The sequence below is a fragment of the Bombina bombina genome, chromosome 6 (genome assembly GCF_027579735.1).
Source record: "Bombina bombina isolate aBomBom1 chromosome 6, aBomBom1.pri, whole genome shotgun sequence".
NCBI lineage: Eukaryota > Metazoa > Chordata > Amphibia > Anura > Bombinatoridae > Bombina > Bombina bombina.
The window spans coordinates 9,707,136-9,726,563 of NC_069504.1; the positions used below are offsets into that span (position 1 = coordinate 9,707,136).

The window sequence follows — 19,428 nt, forward strand, 5'->3', positions numbered from 1 at the left end:
AGATGGTAATAACACGTATATGGTGTAGATAACACATCAGTTATATATAACATACATAAGATGGTAATAACACGTATATGGTGTAGATAACACATCAGTTAGATATAACATACATGAGATGGTAATAACACGTATATGGTGTAGATAACACATCAGTAAGATATAACATACATGAGATGGTAATAACACGTATATGGTGTAGATAACACATCAGTTAGATATAACATACATGAGTTGGTAATAACACTTATATGGTGTAGATAACACGTCAGTTAGATATAACATACATGAGACGGTAATAACACGTATATGGTGTAGATAACACGTCAGTTAGATATAACATACATGAGATGGTAATAACACGTATATGGTGTAGATAACACATCAGTTAGATATAACATACATGAGATGGTAATAACACTTATATGGTGTAGATAACACATCAGTTAGATATAACATACATGAGATGGTAATAACACGTATATGGTGTAGATAACACATCAGTTAGATATAACATACATGAGATGGTAATAACACGTATATGGTGTAGATAACACATCAGTTAGATATAACATACATGAGATGGTAATAACACGTATATGGTGTAGATAACACATCAGTTAGATATAACATACATGAGATGGTAGTAACACGTATATGGTGTAGATAACACATCAGTTAGATATAACATACATAAGATGGTAATAACACGTATATGGTGTAGATAACACATCAGTTAGATCTAACATACATGAGATGGTAATAACACGTATATGGTGTAGATAACACATCAGTTAGATATAACATACATGAGATGGTAATAACACTTATATGGTGTAGATAACACATCAGTTAGATCTAACATACATGAGATGGTAATAACACGTATATGGTGTAGATAACACATCAGTTAGATCTAACATACATGAGATGGTAATAAAACTTATATGGTGTAGATAACACATCAGTTAGATCTAACATACATGAGATGGTAATAACACTTATATGGTGTAGATAACACATCAGTTAGATATAACATACATGAGATAGTAATAACACGTATATGGTGTAGATAACACATCAGTTAGATATAACATACATGAGATAGTAATAACACGTATATGGTGTAGATAACACATCAGTTAGATATAACATACATAAGATGGTAATAACACGTATATGGTGTAGATAACACATCAGTTATATATAACATACATGAGATGGTAATAACACTTATATGGTGTAGATAACACATCAGTTAGATATAACATACATGAGATGGTAATAACACGTATATGGTGTAGATAACACATCAGTTAGATAAAACATACATGAGATGGTAATAACACGTATATGGTGTAGATAACACGTCAGTTAGATATAACATACATAAGATGGTAATAACACTTATATGGTGTAGATAACACGTCTGTTAGATATTACATACATGAGATGGTAATGACAATTATATGGTGTAGATAACACATCAGTTAGATATAACATACATGAGATGGTAATAACACGTATATGGTGTAGATAACACATCAGTTAGATATAACATACATGAGATGGTAATAACACTTATATGGTGTAGATAACACATCAGTTAGATATAACATACATGAGATAGTAATAACACGTATATGGTGTAGATAACACATCAGTTAGATATAACATACATGAGATGGTAATAACACGTATATGGTGTAGATAACACATCAGTAAGATCTAACATACATGAGATGGTAATAACACTTATATGGTGTAGATAACACATCAGTAAGATCTAACATACATGAGATGGTAATAACACTTATATGGTGTAGATAACACATCAGTAAGATCTAACATACATGAGATGGTAATAACACGTATATGGTGTAGATAACACATAAGTTAGATCTAACATACATAAGATGGTAATAACACGTATATGGTGTAGATAACACATCAGTTAGATATAACATACATGAGATGGTAATAACACTTATATGGTGTAGATAACACATCAGTTAGATATAACATACATGAGATGGTAATAACACGTATATGGTGTAGATAACACGTCAGTTAGATATAACATACATATGATGGTAATAACACGTATATGGTGTAGATAACACATCAGTTAGATATAACATACATGAGATGGTAATAACACTTATATGGTGTAGATAACACATCAGTTAGATATAACATACATGAGATGGTAATAACACTTATATGGTGTAGATAACACATCAGTAAGATATAACATACATGAGATGGTAATAACACTTATATGGTGTAGATAACACATCAGTTAGATATAACATACATAAGATGGTAATAACACTTATATGGTGTAGATAACACATCAGTTAGATCTAACATACATGAGATGGTAATTACACTTATATGGTGTAGATAACACATCAGTTAGATATAACATACATGAGATGGTAATAACACGTATATGGTGTAGATAACACATCAGTAAGATATAACATACAAGAGATGGTAATAACACTTATATGGTATAGATAACACATCAGTTAGATATAACATACATGAGATGGTAATAACACTTATATGGTGTAGATAACACATCAGTAAGATATAACATACATGAGATGGTAATAACACTTATATGGTGTAGATAACACATCAGTTAGATATAACATACATGAGATGGTAATTACACTTATATGGTGTAGATAACACATCAGTTAGATCTAACATACATGAGATGGTAATAACACGTATATGGTGTAGATAACACATCAGTTAGATATAACATACATGAGATGGTAATAACACGTATATGGTGTAGATAACACGTCAGTTAGATATAACATACATAAGATGGTAATAACACGTATATGGTGTAGATAACACATCAGTTAGATATAACATACATGAGATGGTAATAACACGTATATGGTGTAGATAACACATCAGTTAGATCTAACATACATGAGATGGTAATAACACTTATATGGTGTAGATAACACATCAGTTAGATATAACATACATGAGATGGTAATAACACGTATATGGTGTAGATAACACATCAGTTAGATCTAACATACATGAGATGGTAATAACACTTATATGGTGTAGATAACACATCAGTTAGATATAACATACATGAGATGGTAATAACACGTATATGGTGTAGATAACACATCAGTTAGATATAACATACATGAGATGGTAATAACACGTATATGGTGTAGATAACACATCAGTTAGATATAACATACATGAGATGGTAATAACACGTATATGGTGTAGATAACACATCAGTAATATATAATATACATGAGATGGTAATAACACTTATATGGTGTAGATAACACATCAGTTAGATATAACATACATGAGATGGTAATAACACGTATATGGTGTAGATAACACATCAGTTAGATATAACATACATGAGATGGTAATAACACGTATATGGTGTAGATAACACATCAGTTAGATATAACATACATGAGATGGTAATAACACGTATATGGTGTAGATAACACATCAGTTAGATATAACATACATGAGATGGTAATAACACGTATATGGTGTAGATAACACATCAGTAAGATATAACATACATAAGATGGTAACACTTATATGGTGTAGATAACACATCAGTTAGATATAACATACATGAGATGGTAATAACACGTATATGGTGTAGATAACACATCAGTTAGATATAACATACATGAGATGGTAACACTTATATGGTGTAGATAACACATCAGTTAGATATAACATACATGAGATGGTAATAACACGTATATGGTGTAGATAACACATCAGTAAGATATAACATACATAAGATGGTAACACTTATATGGTGTAGATAACACATCAGTTAGATATAACATACATGAGATGGTAATAACACGTATATGGTGTAGATAACACATCAGTTAGATATAACATACATGAGATGGTAACACTTATATGGTGTAGATAACACATCAGTTAGATATAACATACATGAGATGGTAATAACACGTGTATGGTGTAGATAACACATCAGTTAGATATAACATACATGAGATGGTAGTAACACGTATATGGTGTAAGTAAGATATAACATACATGAGATGGTAATAACACTTATATGGTGTAGATAACACTTCAGTTAGATATAACATACATGAGATGGTAATAACACTTATATGGTGTAGATACCACATCAGTTAGATATAACATACATGAGATGGTAATAACACTTATATGGTGTAGATAACACGTCAGTTACATATAACATACATGAGATGGTAATAACACGTATATGGTGTAGATAACACATCAGTTAGATATAACATACATGAGATGGTAATAACACTTATATGGTGTAGATAACACATCAGTTAGATATAACATACATGAGATGGTAATAACACTTATATGGTGTAGATAACACATCAGTTAGATATAACATACATGAGATGGTAATGACACTTATATGGTGTAGATAACACGTCAGTTAGATATAACATACATGAGATGGTAATAACACTTATATGGTGTAGATACCACATCAGTTAGATATAACATACATGAGATGGTAATAACACGTATATGGTGTAGATAACACATCAGTTAGATCTAACATACATGAGATGGTAATAACACGTATATGGTGTAGATAACACATCAGTTAGATATAACATACATGAGATGGTAATAACACGTATATGGTGTAGATAACACATCAGTTAGATATAACATACATGAGATGGTAATGACACTTATATGGTGTAGATAACACGTCAGTTAGATATAACATACATGAGATGGTAATAACACTTATATGGTGTAGATAACACATCAGTTAGATATAACATACATGAGATGGTAATAACACTTATATGGTGTAGATAACACGTCAGTTAGATATAACATACATGAGATGGTAATAACACTTATATGGTGTAGATAACACATCAGTTAGATCTAACATACATGAGATGGTAATAACACGTATATGGTGTAGATAACACGTCAGTTAGATATAACATACATGATATGGTAATAACACTTATATGGTGTAGATAACACATCAGTTAGATCTAACATACATGAGATGGTAATAACACGTATATGGTGTAGATAACACGTCAGTTAGATATAACATACATGATATGGTAATAACACTTATATGGTGTAGATAACACATCAGTTAGATCTAACATACATGAGATGGTAATAACACGTATATGGTGTAGATAACACGTCAGTTAGATATAACATACATGAGATGGTAATAACACTTATATGGTGTAGATAACACGTCAGCAAGATATAACATACATGAGATGGTAATAACACGTATATGGTGTAGATAACACATTAGTTAGATCTAACATACATGAGATGGTAATAACACGTATATGGTGTAGATAACACATTAGTTAGATCTAACATACATGAGATGGTAATAACACGTATATGGTGTAGATAACACATTAGTTAGATCTAACATACATGAGATGGTAATAACACGTATATGGTGTAGATAACACATTAGTTAGATCTAACATACATGAGATGGTAATAACACGTATATGGTGTAGATAACACATTAGTTAGATCTAACATACATGAGATGGTAATAACACGTATATGGTGTAGATAACACATTAGTTAGATCTAACATACATGAGATGGTAATAACACATATATGGTGTAGATAACACATCAGTTAGATATAACATACATGAGATGGTAATAACACGTATATGGTGTAGATAACACATCAGTTAGATATAACATACATGAGATGGTAATAACACTTATATGGTGTAGATAACACATCAGTTAGATATAACATACATGAGATGGTAATAACAGGTATATGGTGTAGATAACACATCAGTTAGATATAACATACATGAGATGGTAATAACACTTTATGGTGTAGATAACACATCAGTTAGATCTAACATACATGAGATGGTAATAACACTTATATGGTGTAGATAACACGTCAGTTAGATCTAACATACATGAGATGGTAATAACACTTATATGGTGTAGATAACACGTCAGTTAGATCTAACATACATGAGATGGTAATAACACTTATATGGTGTAGATAACACGTCAGTTAGATCTAACATACATGAGATGGTAATAACATGTATATGGTGTAGATAACACATCAGTTAGATATAACATACATGAGATGGTAATAACACTTATATGGTGTAGATAACACATCAGTTAGATATAACATACATGAGATGGTAATAACACTTATATGGTGTAGATAACACATCAGTTAGATATAACATACATGAGATGGTAATAACACTTATATGGTGTAGATAACACGTCAGTTAGATCTAACATACATGAGATGGTAATAACATGTATATGGTGTAGATAACACATCAGTTAGATATAACATACATGAGATGGTAATAACACTTATATGGTGTAGATAACACATCAGTTAGATCTAACATACATGAGATGGTAATAACACTTATATGGTGTAGATAAAACGTCAGTTAGATATAACAAACATGAGATGGTAATGACACTTATATGGTGTAGATAACACGTCAGTTAGATATAACATACATGAGATGGTAATAACACTTATATGGTGTAGATAACACATCAGTTAGATATAACATACATGAGATGGTAATAACACGTATATGGTGTAGATAACACATCAGTTAGATATAACATACATGAGATGGTAATAACACGTATATGGTGTAGATAACACATCAGTTAGATATAACATACATGAGATGGTAATAACACTTATATAGTGTAGATAACACATCAGTTAGATATAACATACATGAGATGGTAATAACACGTATATGGTGTAGATAACACATCAGTTAGATCTAACATACATGAGATGGTAATAACACGTATATGGTGTAGATAACACATCAGTTAGATCTAACATACATGAGATGGTAATAACACGTATATGGTGTAGATAACACATCAGTTAGATCTAACATACATGAGATGGTAATAACACTTATATGGTGTAGATAACACATCAGTTAGATATAACATACATGAGATGGTAATAACACGTATATGGTGTAGATAACACATCAGTTAGATATAACATACATGAGATGGTAATAACACTTATATGGTGTAGAAAACACGTCAGTTAGATATAACATACATGAGATGGTAGTAACACTTATATGGTGTAGATAACACATCAGTTAGATCTAACATACATGAGATGGTAATAACACTTATATGGTGTAGATAACACATCAGTTATATATAACATACATAAGATGGTAATAACACTTATATGGTGTAGATAACACGTCAGTTAGATATAACATACATAAGATGGTAATAACACGTATATGGTGTAGATAACACATCAGTTAGATATAACATACATGAGATGGTAATAACACGTATATGGTGTAGATAACACATCAGTTAGATCTAACATACATGAGATGGTAATAACACTTATATGGTATAGATAACACATCAGTTAGATATAACATACATGAGATGGTAATAACACTTATATGGTGTAGATAACACATCAGTTAGATCTAACATACATGAGATGGTAATAACACGTATATGGTGTAGATAACACATCAGTTAGATCTAACATACATGAGATGGTAATAACACGTATATGGTGTAGATAACACATCAGTTAGATCTAACATACATGAGATGGTAATAACACGTATATGGTGTAGATAACACATTAGTTAGATCTAACATACATGAGATGGTAATAACACTTATATGGTGTAGATAACACATCAGTTAGATATAACATACATGAGATGGTAATAACACGTATATGGTGTAGATAACACATCAGTTAGATATAACATACATGAGATGGTAATAACACTTATATGGTGTAGATAACACATCAGTTAGATATAACATACATGAGATGGTAATAACACTTATATGGTGTAGATAACACATCAGTTAGATCTAACATACATGAGATGGTAATAACACTTATATGGTGTAGATAACACGTCAGTTAGATCTAACATACATGAGATGGTAATAACACTTATATGGTGTAGATAACACGTCAGTTAGATCTAACATACATGAGATGGTAATAACACTTATATGGTGTAGATAACACGTCAGTTAGATCTAACATACATGAGATGGTAATAACATGTATATGGTGTAGATAACACATCAGTTAGATCTAACATACATGAGATGGTAATAACACTTATATGGTCTAGATAACACATCAGTAAGATATAACATACATGAGATGGTAATAACACTTATATAGTGTAGATAACACATCAGTTAGATATAACATACATGAGATGGTAATAACACGTATATGGTGTAGATAACACATCAGTTAGATATAACATACATGAGATGGTAATAACACGTATATGGTGTAGATAACACATCAGTTAGATCTAACATACATGAGATGGTAATAACACGTATATGGTGTAGATAACACATCAGTTATATATAACATACATGAGATGGTAATAACACGTATATGGTGTAGATAACACATCAGTTATATATAACATACATGAGATGGTAATAACACGTATATGGTGTAGATAACACATCAGTTATATATAACATACATGAGATGGTAATAACACGTATATGGTGTAGATAACACATCAGTTAGATATAACATACATGAGATGGTAATAACACGTATATGGTGTAGATAACACATCAGTTAGATATAACATACATGAGATGGTAATAACACGTATATGGTGTAGATAACACATCAGTTAGATATAACATACATGAGATGGTAATAACACTTATATGGTGTAGAAAACACGTCAGTTAGATATAACATACATGAGATGGTAATAACACGTATATGGTGTAGATAACACATCAGTTAGATCTAACATACATGAGATGGTAATAACACGTATATGTTGTAGATAACACATCAGTTAGATATAACATACATGAGATGGTAATAACACTTATATGGTATAGATAACACATCAGTTAGATATAACATACATGAGATGGTAATAACACGTATATGGTGTAGATAACACATCAGTTAGATCTAACATACATGAGATGGTAATAACACGTATATGGTGTAGATAACACGTCAGTTAGATATAACATACATAAGATGGTAATAACACGTATATGGTGTAGATAACACATCAGTTAGATATAACATACATGAGATAGTAATAACACTTATATGGTGTAGATACCACATCAGTTAGATATCACATACATGAGATGGTAATAACACGTATATGGTGTAGATAACACATCAGTAGGATATAACAGGAAAACACTTTGGGGCATATCTAAAGACCACTGCTCCATGACCTGTCCGCCTACTCTGAAGCAGCGGACGGAAATCGTCAGAAATCAGCCCTATCAAATACGATCGGGTTGATTGACACCACCTGCTAGCGGCCGATTAGCCACAAATCTGCAGGGGGCGGTATTGCACCAGAATTTCACAAGAACTGCTGGTGCAATGATAAATGCTGAGAGCTTATGCTGTCTGCATTTATCTATGTGCAGCGGATATGATCTGCTATATCGGATCATGTCCGCTCGCACAATCATTAATATGCCCCTTTATCTGAAATAAAAATTTAAAAAAAATAAAAGTTGTCCAGCCCTTCACCCACAAACAATAGCTGATCTTATGTTATTATAGAAATAGTTTTTATTGAGTCTTGCATGTTAGCAATCTAAGGATTATCTATTAAACTAAATTGATTTTTGCCTATAAATCGGTATAACCCCATCATACCCCCATACATATTGTAACTAGGTGAGATAACTGCACGCATGCACATATGTACACATAGGCACCCTAAATACGTATGCACCATGTACACATATGTACCCTATATACAAATTCACCATGTACACATATGTACCCTATATACATATTCACCATGTACACATATGTACCCTATATACATATTCACCATGTACACATATGTACCCTATATACATATTCACCATGTACACATATGTACCCTATATACATATTCACCATGTACACATATGTACCCTATATACATATTCACCATGTACACATATGTACCCTATATACATATTCACCATGTACACATATGTACCCTATATACATATTCACCATGTACACATATGTACCCTATATACATATTCACCATGTACACATATGTACCCTATATACATATTCACCATGTACACATATGTACCCTATATACATATTCACCATGTACACATATGTACCCTATATACATATTCACCATGTGCACATATGTACCCTATATACATATTCACCATGTACACATATGTACCCTATATACATATTCACCATGTACACATATGTACCCTATATACATATTCACCATGTACACATATGTACCCTATATACATATTCACCATGTACACATATGTACCCTATATACATATTCACCATGTACACATATGTACCCTATATACATATTCACCTTGTGCACATATGTACCCTATATACATATTCACCTTGTACACATATGTACCCTATATACATATTCACCATGTACACATATGTACCCTATATACATATTCACCATGTACACATATGTACCCTATATACATATTCACCATGTACACATATGTACCCTATATACATATTCACCTTGTACACATATGTACCCTATATACATATTCACCTTGTGCACATATGTACCCTATATACATATTCACCTTGTGCACATATGTACCCTATATACATATTCACCATCTACACATATGTACCCTATATACATATTCACCATCTACACATATGTACCCTATACACATATGTACCCTATATACGCCCTATATACACATATGTACCATGTAAACATTTGCACCCAGCATATACATATTTACCTTGTACACATATAAACTCTATATAAATATGTAACCTATATATATTCACTCTCTGATATAAATCCCTTAATCGAATCTACCTTTTTGGCAACTAGATGCCAATGTATTAGAGCTGGAGGTCTGTTGTTATATAGTTGGCACTTAGTTATTTTCTTATTTTTATATATATTCACCATGTACACATATGCACCCTATATACATATGTACCCTGTATACATATGCAACCTATATACCCATATGCACCCTATATACATCCATCCTATATACATGTTCACCCTATACATATATGTACATATTTACACATATGCACTCTAGATATGTATGCACCATGTAGACATATGTACCCTGTACACACATTTACACATATGCACCATGTACACATATTTACATATATGCACCCTATACACATCCATCCTATATACATATGCACCATGTATGCATCTTTACATGTATGTCACCTATGTACATATGCAGCCTATATACATATATATCATGTACACATATACACCCTATGCACATATCCATTCTATTTACATATGCAATATTTACATGAATTCACCCTTTACACATACAGGTGAAACTCGAAAAATTAGAATATCGTGCAAAAGTTAATTTATTCACTAATGCAACCTAAAAGGTGACGCTAATATATGAGATAGACTCATTACATGCAAAGCAAGATAGTTCAAGCTGTGATTTGTCATAAGTGTGATGATTATGGCTTACAGCTCATGAAAACCCCAAATCCACAATCTCAGAAAATTAGAATATTGTGAAAAGGTGCAATATTCTAGGCTCAATGTGTCCCACTCTAATCAGCTAATTAAGCCATAACACCTGCAAAGGGTTCCTGAGCCTTTAAATGGTCTCTCAGTCTGGTTCAATAGGAATCACAATCATGGGAAAGACTGCTGACCTGACAGTTGTGCAGAAAACCATCATTGACACCCTCCATATGGAGGGAAAGCCTCAAAAGGTAATTGCAAAAGAAGTTGGATGTTCCCAAAGTGCTGTATCAAAGCACATTAATAGAAAGTTATGTGGAAGGGAAAAGTGTGGAAGAAAAAGGTGCACAAGCAGCAGGGATGACCGCAGCCTGGAGAGGATTGTCAGGAAAAGGCCATTCAAAAGTGTTGCAGACTTTCACAAGGAGTGGACTGAGGCTGGAGTCAGTGCATCAAGAGCCACCACACACAGACGGATCCTGGACATGGGCTTCAAATGTCGTATTCCTCTTGTCAAGCCACTCCTGAACAACAAACAACGTCAGAAGCGTCTTACCTGGGCTAAAGAAAAACAGACCTGGTCTGTTGCTCAGTGGTCCAAAGTTCTCTTTTCTGATGAGAACAAACTCATCTCATTTGTAAACCAAGGACCCAGAGTATGGCGGAACAATGGAGAGGCACACACTGCAAGATTCTTGAAGTCCAGTGTGAAGTTTCCACAGTCTGTGTTGATTTGGGAAACCATGTCATCTGCTGGTGTTGGTCCACTGTGCTTCATTAAGTCCAGGGTCAACGCAGCCGTCTACCAGGAGATTTTGGAGCACTTCATGCTTCCTTCCGCAGACGAGCTATATGGGGATGCTGACTTCATTTTCCAGCAGGACTTGGCACCTTCCCACACTGCCAAAAGCACCAAAACCTGGTTCAATGACTGTGCTTGATTGGCCAGCAAACTCGCCTGACCTGAACCCCAGAGAATCTATGGGGCATTGCCAAGAGAAAGATGAGAGACATGAGACCGAACAATGCAGAAAAGCTAAAGGCTGCTATTGAAGCATCCTGGTCTTCCATAACACCTCAGCAGTGCCACAGGCTGATAGCTTCCATGCCACGCCGCATTGAGGAAGTAATTGCTGCAAAAGGTGCCCAAACCAAGTACTGAGTACATAAAGTATGCATGCTTATACTTTTCAGAGGTCCGATGTTGTTCTATGTGCAATCCTTGTTTTATTGATTGCCTGTAATATTCTAATATTCTGAGATTGTGGATTTGGGGTTTTCATGAGCTGTAAGCCATAATCATCACACTTATAACAAATCACGGCTTGAACTATCTTGCTTTGCATATAATGAGTCTATCTCATATATTAATTTCACCTTTTAAGTTGCATTAGTGAAATAAATTAACTTTTTCACGATATTCTAATTTTTCGAGTTTCACCTGTATACACCCTATATAAGTATGCACCATGTACATATTTGCACCCTATATACATATGCACATATTTACACCTATGCACCCTATATACATGTACCCTATATGCATATGCCCCCTACCCGTGTTTGCATGCATATGGTCCTTTCATCCCCTGTCTGTTATCACATGGGTAACACTGCCCTCTCCCTCTCTCTAGACTGGTTCCAGCTGGTGGGTTTGTTGCATGATGTGGGGAAGATTATGGCCCTAGCAAATGAGCCACAGGTAAGTGACTGTGACCCACAACTGTTTTGTTTCAGGGAAACGTTTCTTGTCTGTAATATAACAAAACTCAGCTGCAGTACTTATATTGCACTTTCCTATTTGTATTTCCTTTTGTATACAGCAGTGTATTTAGGATTATGATTTTACAAATTCTGATTTATGTGTAACAAACAAATTAGGCTCATTCTTTGTGTATTTATTTGTATGTTTTACAAATTACATTGTACATTGCATTACTTCTATTTAAATTGAAACTGGAAAACTCTCAGGCCTAGATTTAGAGTTGGGCGGTAGCCGTCAAAACCAGCGTTAGAGGCTCCTAACGCTGGTTTTTACCGCCCGCTGGTATTTGGAGTCAGTCAGGAAAGGGTCTAACGCTCACTTTGCAGCCGCGACTTTTCCATGCCGCAGATCCCCCTACGCCATTTGCGTATCCTATCTTTTCAATGGGATCTTTCTAACGCCGGTATTTAGAGTCGTGGCTGAAGTGAGCATTAGAAATCTAACGACAAGACTCCAGCCGCAGAAAAAAGTCAGTAGTTAAGAGCTTTCTGGGCTAACGCCGGTTCATAAAGCTCTTAACTACTGTGCTCTAAAGTACACTAACACCCATAAACTACCTATGTACCCCTAAACCGAGATCCCCCCACATCGCCGCCACTCTATTAAATTTTTTTAACCCCTAATCTGATGCTCCGTACACCGCCGCCAGCTACGTTATCCCTATGTACCCCTAATCTGCTGCCCCTAACATCGCCGACCACTATGTTATATTTATTAACCCCTAATCTGCCGCCCCCGCTATCGCTGACACCTGCATATTATTATTAACCCCTAATCTGCCGCTCCGTACACCGACGCAACCTACATTATCCCTATGTACCCCTAATCTGCTGCCCCTAACACCGCCGACCCCTATATTATATTTATTAACCCCTAATCTGCCGCCCCCAACGTCGCCTCCACCTACCTATAATTATTAACCCCTAATCTGCCGACCGGATCTCACCGCTACTCTAATAAATGTATTAACCCCTAAAGTCTAACCCTAACACCGCCCTAAGTTAAATATAATTTAAATCTAACTAAATAAATTAACTCTTATTAAATAACTTATTCCTATTTAAAGCTAAATACTTACCTGTAAAATAAACCCTAATATAGCTACAATATAAATTATAATTATATTGTAGCTATTTTAGGATTAATATTTATTTTACAGGCAACTTTGTATTTATTTTAACCAGGTACAATAGCTATTAAATAGTTAATAACTATTTAATAGTTACCTAGTTAAAATAATTACAAAATTACCTGTAAAATAAATCCTAACCTAAGTTACAATTAAACCTAACACTACACTATCAATAAATTAATTAAATACAATACCTACAAATAAATTCAATTAAATAAACTAACTAAAGTACAAAAAATAAAAAAATATTTACAAACATTAGAAAAATATTACAACAATTTTAAACTAATTACACCTACTCTAAGCCCACTAATAAAATAACAAAGCCCCCCAAAATAAAAAAATGCCCTACCCTATTCTAAATTAAAAAAGTTCAAAGCTCTTTTACCTTACCAGCCTTGAACAGGGCCCTTTGCGGGGCATGCCCCAAAGAATTCAGCTCTTTTGCCTGTAAAAAAAACACATACAATACCCCCCCCCAACATTACAACCCACCACCCACATACCCCTAATCTAACCCAAACCCCCCTTAAATAAACCTAACACTAAGCCCCTGAAGATCTTCCTACCTTATCTTCACCTCGCCGGGTATCACACCGATCCGTCCTGGCTCCGATGTCTTGATCCAAGCCCAAGCGGGGGGCTGAAGATGTCCATGATCTGGCTGAAGTCTTCATCCAAGCGGGAGCTGAAGAGGTCCATGATCCGACTGAAGTCTTCTATCAACGGCATCTTCAATCTTCTTTCTTCCGGATCCATGTTCATCCCGCCGACGCGGAACATCCATCTTCACCGACGACTTCCCGACGAATGACGGTTCCTTTAAGGGACGTCATCCAAGATGGCGTCCCTCGAATTCCGATTGGCTGATAGGATTCTATCAGCCAATCGGAATTAAGGTAGGAAAATTCTGATTGGCTGATGGAATCAGCCAATCAGAATCAAGTTCAATCCGATTGGCTGATCCGATCAGCCAATCAGATTGAGCTTGCATTCTATTGGCTGTTCCGATCTGCCAATAGAATGCGAGCTCAATCTGATTGGCTGATCGGATCAGCCAATCGGATTGAACTTGATTCTGATTGGCTGATTCCATCAGCCAATCAGAATTTTCCTACCTTAATTCCGATTGGCTGATAGAATCCTATCAGCCAATCGGAATTCGAGGAACGCCATCTTGGATGACGTCCCTTAAAGGAACCGTCATTCGTCGGGAAGTCGTCGGTGAAGATGGATGGATCCGCGCTGGAGGTCTTGAAGATCAGCCGGTCATCATCGGATTGAAGAACATAGAAGATGCGGCTTGGATGAAGATGTTTGCTGGTCCGGATGTCCTCTTCTGCCCGCTTGGATCAAGACTTCAGCCGGAGGATGGACGTCACTCTTCAGCCCCCGCTTGGGCTTGGATAAAGATTTTGGAGGCTTGGATCAAGACTTCGGTGGATGGATCGGTGAACATGGCATGGTGAAGATAAGGTAGGAAGATCTTCAGGGGCTTAGTGTTAGGTTTATTTAAGGGGGGTTTGGGTTAGATTAGGGGTATGTGGGTGGTGGGTTGTAATGTTGGGGGGGGTATTGTATGTTTTTTTTTACAGGCAAAAGAGCTGAATTCTTTGGGGCATGCCCCACAAAGGGCCCTTTTAAGGGCTGGTAAGGTAAAAGAGCTTTTTTTAATTTAGAATAGGGTAGGGCATTTTTTTATTTTGGGGGGCTTTGTTATTTTATTAGGGGGCTTAGAGTAGGTGTAATTAGTTTAAAATTGTTGTAATATTTTTCTAATGTTTGTAAATATTTTTTTATTTTTTGTAACTTAGTTCTTTTTTATTTTTTGTACTTTAGTTAGTTTATTTCATTGTAGTTATTTGTAGGTATTGTATTTAATTAATTTATTACTAGTGTAGTGTTAGGTTTAATTGTAACTTAGGTTAGGATTTATTTTACAGGTAATTTTGTAATTATTTTAACTATTTTAGCTATTAAATAGTTATTAACTATTTAATAGCTATTGTACCTGGTTAAAATAAATACAAAGTTGCCTGTAAAATAAATATTAATCCTAAAATAGCTATAATATAAATATAATTTATATTGTAGCTATATTAGGATTTATTTTACAGGTAAGTATTTAGCTTTAAATAGGTATAATTTATTAAATAAGAGTTAATTTATTTCGTTAGATTTAAATTATATTTAACTTGGGGGGTGTTAGGGTTAGAGTTAGACTTAGCTTTAGGGGTTAATACATTTATTAGAGTAGCGGTGAGCTCCAGTCGGCAGATTAGGGGTTAATTATTGTAGGTAGCTGGCGGCGACGTTGTGGGGGGCAGATTAGGGGTTAATAAATATAATATAGGGGTTGGCGGTGTTAGGGGCAGCAGATTAGGGGTACATAACTATAATGTATGTTGCGGTGGTGTACGGAGCGGCAGATTAGGGGTTAATAATAATATGCAGGTGTCAATGATAGCGGGGGCGGCAGATTAGGGGTTAATAAATATAACATAGTGGTCGGCGATGTTAGGGGCAGCAGATTAGGGGTACATAGGGATAACGTAGCTGGCGGCGGTGTACGGAGCGGCAGATTAGGGGTTAATAATAATATGCAGGGGTCAGCGATAGTGGGGGCGGCAGATTAGGGGTTAATAAATATAATATAGGGGTCGGCGGTGTTAGGGGCAGCAGATTAGGGGTACATAGGGATAATGTAGGTTGCGGCGGTGTACGGAGCGGCAGATTAGGGGTTAATAATAATATGCAGGGGGCGGCAGATTAGGGGTTAATAAATATAATATAGGGGTCGGCGGTGTTAGGGGCAGCAGATTAGAGGTACATAGGGATAATGTAGGTTGCGGCGGTGTACGGAGCGGCAGATTAGGGGTTAATAATAATATGCAGGGGTCAGCGATAGCAGGGGCGGAAGATTAGAGGTTAATAAGTGTAAGGTTAGGGGTGTTTAGACTCGGGGTAGATGTTAGGGTGTTAGGTGCAGGCATAGGAAGTGTTTCCCCATAGGAAACAATGGGGCTGCGTTAGGAGCTGAACGCTGCTTTTTTGCAGGTGTTTTTTTTTTTCAGCTCAAACAGCCCCATTGTTTTCTATGGGGGAATCGTGCACGAGCACGTTTTTTAAGCTGGTCGCGTCCGTAAGCACCGCTGGTATCTAGAGTTGCAGTGGCGGTAAATATGCTCTACGCACCCTTTTTGGAGCCATTCTGTGAACTCTAAATACCAGCATTGTTTAAAAGGTGAGGGAGAAAAAAAGCCAGCGTAGCTAACGCACCCCTTTGGCCGCAGAACTCTAAATCTAGCCGTTAGTTTCCAAGAGTCCGTTATTACTTTCTATGGAAACCAATATGCAAAGATTCTCTAGTTTGGAGCGAAACTATAGCACAAATAAGCACTACGTGTCATACAAAGGTACTCTGAGGAGTGTGCATGTATCATAAGCACTATGTAACATACTGAAATATTCTCAGGAGTGTGCATGTATCATAAGCATTATGTAACATACTGAAAAATTCTCAGGAGTGTGCATGTATCATAAGCATTATGTAACATACTGACATATTCTCAGGAGTGTGCATGTATTATAAGCACTGTGTAACATACTGAAATATTCTCAGGAGTGTGCATGTGTCATCAGCACTATGTGACATACTGAAATATTCTCAGGAGTGTGCATGTATCATAAGCACTATGTAACATACTGACATATTCTCAGGAGTGTGCATGTATCATAAGCACTATGTGACATACTGAGATATTCTCAGGAGTGTGCATGTATCATAAGCACTGTGTAACATACTCACATATTCTCAGGAGTGTGCATGTATTATAAGCACTGTGTAACATACTGAAATATTCTCAGGAGTGTGCATGTGTCATCAGCACTATGTGGCATACTGAAATATTCTCAGGAGTGTGCATGTATCATAAGCACTATGTAACATACTGACATATTCTCAGGAGTGTGCATGTATCATAAGCACTATGTGACATACGGAAATATTCTCAGGAGTGTGCATGTATCATAAGCATTATGTAACATACTGACATATTCTCAGGAGTGTGCATGTATCATAAGCACTATGTGACATACTGACATATTCTCAGGAGTGTGCATGTATCATAAGCACTATGTAACATACTGAAATATTCTCAGGAGTGTGCATGTATCATAAGCACTATGTAACATACTGACATATTCTCAGGAGTGTGCATGTATCATAAGCACTATGTGACATACTGAGATATTCTCAGGAGTGTGCATGTATCATAAGCACTGTGTAACATACTCACATATTCTCAGGAGTGTGCATGTATTATAAGCACTGTGTAACATACTGAAATATTCTCAGGAGTGTGCATGTGTCATCAGCACTATGTGGCATACTGAAATATTCTCAGGAGTGTGCATGTATCATAAGCACTATGTAACATACTGACATATTCTCAGGAGTGTGCATGTATCATAAGCACTATGTGACATACGGAAATATTCTCAGGAGTGTGCATGTATCATAAGCATTATGTAACATACTGACATATTCTCAGGAGTGTGCATGTATCATAAGCACTATGTGACATACGGAAATATTCTCAGGAGTGTGCATGTATCATAAGCACTATGTAACATACTGACATATTCTCAGGAGTGTGCATGTATCATAAGCACTATGTAACATACTGAAATATTCTCAGGAGTGTGCATGTATCATAAGCACTATGTAACATACTGACATATTCTCAGGAGTGTGCATGTATCATAAGCACTATGTGACATACTGAGATATTCTCAGGAGTGTGCATGTATCATAAGCACTATGTGACATACTGAAATATTCTCAGGAGTGTGCATGTATCATAAGCACAATGTAACATACTGACATATTCTCAGGAGTGTGCATGTATCATAAGCACCAT

At 35.2% G+C, this 19,428-nt stretch overlaps 1 protein-coding gene across 2 annotated transcripts in view; it reads left to right on the forward strand.

The window, feature by feature from the left end:
• The window catches only part of MIOX (myo-inositol oxygenase), a 180,517-nt gene that overhangs the window by 62,171 nt on the left and 98,918 nt on the right, over window positions 1-19,428 (forward strand). For both annotated transcript variants that reach the window (XM_053716307.1, XM_053716308.1), the window contains one exon: window positions 13,244-13,311. In XM_053716307.1, the coding sequence (XP_053572282.1) occupies window positions 13,244-13,311 (68 nt within the window). The remainder of the gene's footprint in view (window positions 1-13,243; window positions 13,312-19,428) is intronic.